Genomic DNA, 9697 nt, shown 5'->3' with positions numbered 1-9697 from the left:
GGCCTGAATCGATGCATAGACGCTGCGTCCGCAATTAATCGCTCCAGTGAAAGTTCAGGACGGCGGGCCGCCCTTCCCCGACCGCTGAAGGTCAGGCAGGGCGTCCACGCTGTTCCTCTTAGCATCCCGTCATCGTTGCCGAAGACAAAATATTAGGTTGGGTAAACCGTTGGCCGAGAAAAAAAAAAATCTACAAACAGTCTCTAGTACAAAAGGGACTGAGTAAGGGCTCGTAGGGTTGCTTTTCATTCACAATTCTTCTCTTCTTCTTGATTTTTCAATGGTGCTCGCTAAACTACGTGGCAAGGACTACTCTAAGTGCTGGGGTAGCTAGAAGGACATCGGGGCGGACGCAGTCCCCGTCCCACTGGGGCTAAGACGCGGAGAGGAGGACTTAATCCTCACTTTCCAGATGAGGTAACCGAGGCACAGAGAGAGTTATACGGCTCGCCCAAGGTCGAGCGGCAAGCAGCCGGCGGGGCCGGGGTCAGAACCCGGGTCCTCCGCCTCCCGGGGCTTTTCCAGTGGGCCACGCTGCTCCTTCTGATGAAGAAGTTAACGCTAAGACTACGCTAATGCCATTCGCATGGTTTCTCTGTAGTGCGTGTTTTCTAAACGTTAAAAAAAACAGTTCTAACTAGGGTTCGTCCTTATCGTCCCTTCGTTCATCTAGAGGACGTGAAAATGTAAACGTTCCCGGAACCTAGGGTGTGAATGATTATGGAGGAGTGTTGGAAGGGAATGCCCTCTACGTGCGTATGCCACTCTCCCGAGCCGGCTTTAAGCTACGGGTGGGCACTTGGCCCGCTCTGAACCCTAAACGGGCAAAGAGCGGTTCGACGTCGGAAAAATCTCTTCGGGCCCGGGAGATCCCCGGGGCACCGGACCCCGGGCACCCGGCCCACCCCCGGTAGTGTTTTTTACATCTCACGCTCCGGCTCTCCCGAAAAGCACGCCAACTCAGAGGAACGGATAGGAGGCCCCGAATCCGGGCGCGTTGGCGGGGTTTCGATCCATGAGGATGTTGAAGAAGGACTGGGCGTTGACCGCCGGCATCCCCGCGTTCATGATGTTCGTGGGGTTTCGGTCCATTAGGAAGTCGCTGATGTTCAGCAAGGGCGGGGCGGCGGCCGAGACCATTTCGTGTCCGACGTACTGGAAGGGTTTCTTCCCCGTATGAATCTTCTGATGCCGAATGAGGGCCGAGTACTGGCTAAAGGCCCTTCCGCACTGGTTACATACATAGGGCTTCTCCCCGGTATGAGTCCTCAGGTGCACGATGAGGACGGAGTGCAGGCTAAAGGCTTTTTCGCATTCGGTGCACTTGTACGGTTTCTCCCCGGTGTGAATCCTCTGGTGCCCGATGAGGGCCGAGTGCAGGGTAAAGGCCTTCCCGCAGTCATTGCATTTGTAGGGCTTCTCTCCCGTATGGATTCTCTGATGCACCATCAGGTTGGAGTGTCGACTGAAGGCCTTCCGGCACTCGCTGCACTTGTACGGCTTCTCCCCGGTGTGCATCCTCCGGTGATCGGTGAGGCCCGAGAGCTGGCTGAAGGCCTTCCCGCACTCGTTACAGTGGTAGGGTTTCTCGCCGGTGTGGACCCTCTGGTGATTATTCAGGTTCGAGTGGTCGCTGAAGGCCTTCCCGCACTCGTTACACTGGTAGGGCTTCTCTTCGGTGTGAATCCTCTGGTGAATGACGAGGGTGGAGTTGTGCGTGAAGGCCTTCCCGCACTCGTTGCACTTGTAGGGCTTTTCTCCGGTGTGGATCCTCTGATGGACGATGAGGGTGGAGTGGCGGCTGAAGGCTTTCCCGCACTCGTTGCACTGGTACGGCTTCTCGCCGGTGTGGATCCTCTGGTGCTCGATGAGGGCCGAGAGCTGGCTGAAGGCTCGCCCGCACCCGTTGCACTGGTAGGGCTTCTCCCCGGTGTGGACCCGCTGGTGATTGATCAGGTTGGAGTGGTCGCTGAAGGCTTTCCCGCAGTCGTTGCAGTGGTAGGGTTTCTCCTCGGTGTGGATCCTCTGGTGGATGATGAGGGTGGAGTGGTGGCTGAAGGCCTTCCCGCAGTCGTTGCACTTGTACGGCCTCTCCCCGGTGTGGATCCTCTGGTGGACGATGAGGGTCGAGTGGCGGCTGAAGGCCTTCCCGCACTCGTTGCACTTGTACGGCTTCTCGCCGGTGTGCATCCTCTGGTGCTCGATGAGCGCCGAGAGCTGGCTGAAGGCCTTCCCGCACTCGTTGCACTGGTAGGGCTTCTCCCCGGTGTGGATCCTCTGGTGGTTGATGAGGTTGGAGTGGTCGCTGAAGGCCTTCCCGCAGTCGTTGCACTGGTAGGGCTTCTCTCCGGTGTGGATCCTCTGGTGTCTGATGAGGGTGGAGTGGTGGCTGAAGGTCTTCCCGCACTCGTTACACTGGTAGGGCTTCTCGCCCGTGTGGATCCTCTGATGCACGATGAGGGTGGAGTGCCGTCCGAAGGCCTTCCCGCACTCGTTGCACTGGTACGGCTTCTCCCCGGTGTGCATCCGCTGATGCTTGATAAGGGCCGACTGGTGACTGAAGGCTTTCCCGCACTCGCTGCAGATGTAGGGCTTCTCTCCGGTGTGGATTCTCTGGTGTTCGATGAGGCAGGAGCTGCGCTTGAAGGCCTTCCCGCATTCGTAGCACTTGTAGGGCTTCTCTTCGATATGGAGGCGCTGATGGTCCAGGTGGAAGGAGCTCCACTCGAAAGCTCGCTCGTAGTCGTACGGCGCCTTGTCCGGGGAGGCCTTGTAATGGAACTCCTTGAAGGTCCTGCCCTCGTTCTCGTAGGCATTCCCATCCCCGGCAGCCACGAGGACGTTCTGCGGGCGTCTCGCCGACAACGGCCGGCGGAAGTCCCCGTCTTCGTAAAGGTCCTGCTTTGTGATAATCGACTCGGCCTCAGTTCCTGGCCTACGATCTAAAATAAACGGAAAACCCGAGCATCAGCCACCTCTGGGCTTCCGCGCGCTGGGCGGATGACCGACGGAGATGGATCGGGGGGGGGGAGAGTCCGCCAGCTGCTGGGATGCCCTTCCTCGGGATACTTTCCTGGCTCGAGACTGGCATGCCGTCTTCCAAGTGGAAGATACGAGGGATGGGGTAGGAATGGAGGGGGTCCGGATCCTCGGAGAATCAAGGAGTCAGCAAAATAAATCCCAGCTTTTCGCTTTTCCAGCTGCTCAAAGATCACACGCTAAAGAGAGAGAAACCCTTTCGGATCGCGCTCTTCTCGGTCCCTCATTAGATTTATCGTTATTATTATTATTATTATTTTCCTTAGGAACTAAAGGAAAGACGGTTGTGTTTGACAGACACTGGGTTGGTTGGCAGTCAGGGGAGGAGAAGTCATAATCGATAATAATTACGGTGTTTGTTAAGTACAGTGCCAAGCACTGTATTAAGTCCTGGAATAGATACCGGATAATCAGGTCCCTCAGTAGATTTATCATTATTATTATTATTATTTTTCTTAGGAACTAAAGGAAAGACGGTTGTGTTTGACAGACACTGGGTTGGTTGCCAGTCAGGAGAGGAGAATTAATAATCGATAATAATTACGGCGTTTGTTAAGTACCTCCTAGGTGCCAAGCACTGTATTAAGTTCTGGAATAGATACCGGATAATCAGGTCCCTCAGTAGATTTATCATTATTATTATTATTATTTTCCTTAGGAACTAACTAAAGGAAAGACGGTTGTGTTTGACAGACACTGGGTTGGTTGGCAGTCAGGGGAGGAGAAATAATAATCGATAATAATTACGGCTGTTTTTAAGTACCTCCTATGTGCCAAGCACTGTATTAAGCCCTGGAATAGATACCGGATAATCAGGTCCATCAGTAGATTTATCATTATTATTATTATTTTCCTTAGGAACTAAAGGAGAGACGGTTGTGTTTGACAGACACTGTGTTGGTTGCCAGTCAGGGGAGGAGAAATAATAATCGATAATAATTACGGTATTTGTTAAGTACAGTGCCAAGCACTGTATTAAGTCCTGGAATAGATACCGGATATTCGGGTCCCTCAGAAGATTAATCATTATTATTATTATTTTTCTTAGGAACTAAAGGAAAGACGGTTGTGTTTGACAGACACTGGGTTGGTTGCCAGTCAGGGGAGGAGAAGTAATAATCGATAATAATTACGGCGTTTGTTAAGAACCTCCTATGTGCCAAGCACTGTATTAAGTCCCGGAATAGATACCGGATAATCAGGTCCCTCAGTAGATTTATCATTATTATTATTATTATTTTCCTTAGGAACTAAACGAAAGACGGTTGTGTTTGGCAGACACTGGGTTGGTTGCCAGTCAGGGGAGGAGAAGTAATAATCAATAATAATTACGGCGTTTGTTAAGTACCTCCTATGTGCTAAGCACTGTATTAAGCCCTGGAATAGATACCAGATAATCGGGTCCCTCAGAAGATTTATCATTATTATTATTATTTGCCTTAGGAACTAAAGGAAAGACGGTTGTGTTTGACAGACACTGGGTTGGTTGCCAGTCAGGGGAGGAGAAGTAATAATCGATAATAATTACGGCGTTTGTTAAGAACCTCCTATGTGCCAAGCACTGTATTAAGTCCCGGAATAGACCCGGATAATCAGGTCCCTCAGTAGATTTATCATTATTATTATTATTATTATTTTCCTTAGGAACTAAAGGAAAGACGGTTGTGTTTGACAGACACTGGGTTGGTTGCCAGTCAGGGGAGAAGAAGTAATAATCGATAATAATTACGGCGTTTGTTAAGTACCTCCTATGTGCCAAGCACTGTATTAAGTCCTGGAATAGATACCGGATAATCAGGTCCCTCAGAAGATTTATCATTATTATTATTATTTTCCTTAGGAACTAAAGGAAAGATGGTTGTGTTTGACAGACACTGGGTTGGTTGGCAGTCCAGGGAGGAGAAATACTAATCGATAATAATTACGGTGTTTGTTAAGTACAGTGCCAAGCACTGTATTAAGTCCTGGAATAGATACCAGAAAATCGGGTCCCTCAGTAGATTTATCATTATTATTATTATTTTCCTTAGGAACTAAAGGAAAGACGGTTGTGTTTGACAGACACTGGGTTGGTTGCCAGTCAGGGGAGGAGAAGTAATAATCGATAATAATTACGGCATTTGTTAAGTACCCCTTATGTGCCAAGCACTGTATTGAGTCCTGGAATAGATGCCGGATAATCGGATCCCTCAGTAGATTTATCATTATTATTATTATTTTCCTTAGGAACTAAAGGAAAGACGGTTGTGTTTGACAGACACTGGGTTGGTTGCCAGTCAGGGGAGGAGAAGTAATAATCGATAATAATTACGGCGTTTGTTAAGTACCTCCTAGGTGCCAAGCACTGTACAGTCATTCATTCATTCATTCAATCGTATTTATTGAGCGCTTACTGTGTGCACAGCACTGTACTAAGCGCTTGGGGAGTACAAGTTGGCAACATATAGAGATGGTCCCTACCCAACAAACGCATTTACTGAGTGCTTAGTCTGCGCAGAGCCCTGTACTAAGCGTTTGGGAGAGTGCAATATAACAGTAACGGATACATTCCCTGCCCACAAAAGAATAAATACAAAATCACCAGGCAAGGTTGTTGTTGGTTGTAGGACTCTTGAGACGGGCAGGGTCAGATCACGATGGAAATAAAAGAATTCAAAGCTTGCCACGGGTATCCCATCCCGCGACGGTGAGAGATAGCTTCACCTAGGAATGCTTGGCTAATCCGGATCCTTCGGGGATCGGGATGATGTGGATGATTCCCTTTTATATCCTATTTTATTCGTCCTGTTAGCTATGCGCACGGGAACCTCTGGTCAGGCACTCTAACGCGACGCACTTGGGAGATCAAATAGAAATAAAAGACGTGATTCCTGCCCTCAAGGGTCTCGCAGTCTTATGGGGAAGGCAGACACAAATTACTGGCAGGTAGTGGGAACGGGACGGGGAAGAAAGGAGCTACAACAGAAGGAACAAAGTATGGAAAAACGGACTAAATGACCAAGGAAAGTACATATAAATGACACAAGGTAATGGAAACTGACTGGAGAACAGAGAGAAGGGTTTTTGAGAGGGTTTTGAAGGTGGGGAGGGCGGTGGTTTGGTGGATTTAAAAGGAGAGTGAGGTTTTGGAGGGGAAAATGGGGTGAGTAACGGTCGGAGGCAGAAGTTGAGGTCTTGAGTTGGGGAGTAGAGGGGAAAGAAAGCAGACGGGCAAGAGGGAGCGAGACGGCGGAGAGCCGACGACGGGGAATTTCATTTTGCCGTCACTCCCACCCTCTCCTTTGCTCACTCACCTGTGTAGGGGTCTCTCAGGGTCTCCCTGTTGTCAGTTTCCTGAAGAACCAGGCCCCACAGGTCTTTCCCTTCCTCCAGCTGAGAAATCACTTCAGGTTTGGGAACTGGACATCCAGCTTTGGGGAAAGAAATGACACATGATGGGGGATATTAGTCCCCCAGGTTCATCCCTGAGAGCTCAGTCAATCAATCAATCAATTGTATCTATTGAGCGCTTACTGTGTGCAGAGCACTGGACTAAGCGCTTGGGAAATACAAGTCGGCAACATCTAGGGACGGTCCTTACCCGACAGCGGGCTCACAGTCTAGGAGGGGGAGACGGACAACAAAACAAAACGTATTAACAAAATAAAATAAATAGAAGAAATATGTACAAGTAAAATAGGGTAATAAATCTGTACAAATATATGTATACGTATATATATACATATAGACACATATATTCATTCATTCATTCAATCATATTTATTGTGCGCTTATTGTGTGCAGAGCACCGTACTAAGCGCTTGGGAAGTACAAGTCGGCAACATCTAAAGGCGGTCCCTACCCGACAGCAGGCTCACAGTCTAGAAGGGGGAGACAGACAACAAAACAAAACGTATTAGCAAAATAAAATAGAAGAAATATGTACAAATAAAATAGAGTAATAAATCTGTACAAATATATGTATACATATATATACACATATATTCATTCATTCATTCAATCGTATTTATTGAGCGCTTACTGTGTGCAGAGCACCATACTAAGCGCTTGGGAAGTCCAAGTTGGCAACATCTAGAGACGGTCCCTACCCAACAGCGGGCTCACAGTCTAGAAGGGGGAGACAGACAACAAAACAAAACGTATTAACAAAATAAAACAAATAGAATAAATATGTACAAGTAAAATAGAGTAATAAATCTGTGCATATATATACAGACATATATATACGCACACATATATGCATATATATGTATATGCATATATGTGTGCGTATATATACATATATATACAGGTGCTGTGGGGTAACCTGTCCTTCCCAAGTGGTTAATCCAGTGCTCTGCACACAGTAAGCGCTCAATCAATACAATTGAATGAATGAATGAATGAATGATGAGAAGGAGGTAAGGCGGGAGGGATGGGGTTACTAGTACTGCACATTCAATCATTCATTCAATCGTATTTATTGAGCGCTTACTCTATGCAGAGCACTGGACTAAGCGCTTGGGAAGTCCAAGTTGGCAACATATAGAGACAGTCCCTACCCAACAGTGGGCTCACAGTCTAGAAGGGGGAGATGGAGAACAAAACCAAACATATTAACAAAATAAAACAAATAGAATAAATATGTACAAGTAAAACAGAGTGATAAATCTGTACATATATATACAGACGTATATATACACACACATATATGTATACATATATGCATATATGTGTGTATATATATGTGTGTGTGCATATATATACGTGTGTGTATATATGTGTGTACATATATGTGTGCATATATATGTATACACACGTATATACGTGTGTGTATGTATGTGTGTGTGTGTGTATATATATATATATATATACACATATATATACAATCAATCAATCAATCGTATTTATTGAGTGCTTACTGTGTGCAGAGCACTGTACTAAGCGCTTGGGAAGTACAAGTTGGCAACATAGAGGGGCAGTCCCTACCCAACAGCGGGCTCACAGTCCAAAAGGGGAAGACAGAGAACAAAACCAAACATACTAACAAAATAAAATAAATAGAACAGATATGTACAAGTAAAATAAATAAATAAATAGAGTAATAAATATGTACAAACATATATACATATATACAGGTGCTGTGGGGAAGGGAAGGAGGCAAGATGTGGGGGATGGAGAGGGGGACGAGGGGGAGAGGAAGGAAGGGGCTCAGTCTGGGAAGGCCTCCTGGAGGAGGTGAGTTCTCAGTAGGGCCTTGAAGGGAGGAAGAGACCTAGCTTGGCGGATGGGCAGAGGGATTGGGGGCATTCCAGGCCCGGGGGAGGACGTGGGCCGGGGGTCGATGGCGGGACAGGCGAGAACGAGGCCTAACGGTGAGGAGATCAGCGGCGGTGGAGGAGCGGAGGGTGCGGGCCGGGCTGGAGAAGGAGAGAAGGGAGGTGAGGTAGGAGGGGGCGACGGGATGGATGGACAGCCTTGAAGCCCAGGGTGAGGAGTTTCTGCCTGATGCGCAGATTGATTGGTAGCCACTGGAGATTTTTGAGGAGGGGAGGAACATGCCCAGAGCGTTTCTGGACAAAGACAATCCGGGCAGCAGCGTGAAGTATGGACTGAAGTGGGGAGAGACACGAGGATGGGAGATCAGAGAAGGCTGATGCAGTAGTCCAGATGGGATAGGATGAGAGCTTGAAGGAGCAGGGTAGCGGTATGGATGGAGAGGAAAGGGCGGATCTTGGCAATGTTGCGGAGCTGAGACCGGCAGGTTTTGGTGACGGCTTGGATGTGAGGGGTGAACGAGAGAGCGGAGTCGAGGATGACACCAAGGTTGCAGGCTTGTGAGACGGGAAGGATGGTAGTGCCATCAACAGAGATGGGAAAGTCAGAGAGAGGGCAGGGTTTGGGAGGGAAGACGAGGAGTTCAGTCTTGGACATGTTGAGCTTTAGGTGGTGGGCAGACATCCAGATGGAGATGTCCTGAAGGCAGGAGGAGATGCGAGCCTGGAGGGAGGGGGAGAGAGCAGGGGCAGAGATGTAGATCTGGGTGTCATCAGCGTAGAGGTGATAGTTGAAGCCGTGGGAGCGAATGAGGTCACCAAGGGAGTGCGTGTAGATCGAGAACAGAAGGTGACCAAGCACTGAACTTTGGGGAACCCCCACAGTAAGAGGATGGGAGGGGGAGGAGGAGCCTGCAAAAGAGACTGAGAAAGAACAACCGGAGAGACAAGAGGAGAACCAGGAGAGGACGGAGTCTGTGAAGCCAAGGTCGGATAGCGTGTTGAGGAGAAGGGGGTGGTCCACAGTGTCGAAGGCAGCTGAGAGGTCGAGGAGGATTAGGACAGAGTAGGAGCCGTTGGATTTGGCAAGCAGGAGGTCATTGGTGACCTTTGAGAGGGCAGTTTCCGTGGAATGTAGGGGACGGAAGCCAGACTGGAGGGGGTCGAGGAGAGAGTTGGTGTTGAGGAATTCGAGGCAGCGCGTGTAGACAACTCGTTCAAGGAGTTTGGAAAGGAATGGTAGGAGGGAGATGGGGCGATAACTAGTAGGTGAGGTGGGGTCGAGAGGGTTTTTTTAGGATGGGAGAGACGTGGGCATGTGTGAAAGCAGAGGGGAAGGAACCAGTGGAGAGTGAGCGGTTGAAGATGGAAGTTAAGGAGGGGAGAAGGGATGGAGCGAGAGA

The 9697-nt window shown here is 48.8% G+C and overlaps 1 protein-coding gene across 1 annotated transcript in view; it reads right to left on the bottom strand.

Moving 5' to 3' along the window:
* Nucleotides 1-269: 269 nt before the first annotated feature.
* Nucleotides 270-9697, bottom strand: part of LOC119941886 (zinc finger protein 665-like) — a 32843-nt gene continuing 23415 nt past the window's right edge. The window contains 3 exon segments of the mRNA XM_038762416.1: nucleotides 270-1155; nucleotides 1158-2942; nucleotides 6333-6449. Of these exon segments, the coding sequence (XP_038618344.1) occupies nucleotides 749-1155; nucleotides 1158-2942; nucleotides 6333-6449 (2309 nt within the window). The 3' untranslated portion in view covers nucleotides 270-748.

The sequence above is a fragment of the Tachyglossus aculeatus genome, chromosome 21 (genome assembly GCF_015852505.1).
Source record: "Tachyglossus aculeatus isolate mTacAcu1 chromosome 21, mTacAcu1.pri, whole genome shotgun sequence".
NCBI classification, from domain to species: domain Eukaryota; kingdom Metazoa; phylum Chordata; class Mammalia; order Monotremata; family Tachyglossidae; genus Tachyglossus; species Tachyglossus aculeatus.
The sequence above is the reverse complement of the archived record's forward strand: the minus strand, read 5'-3'. Positions and strand labels throughout refer to the sequence as shown.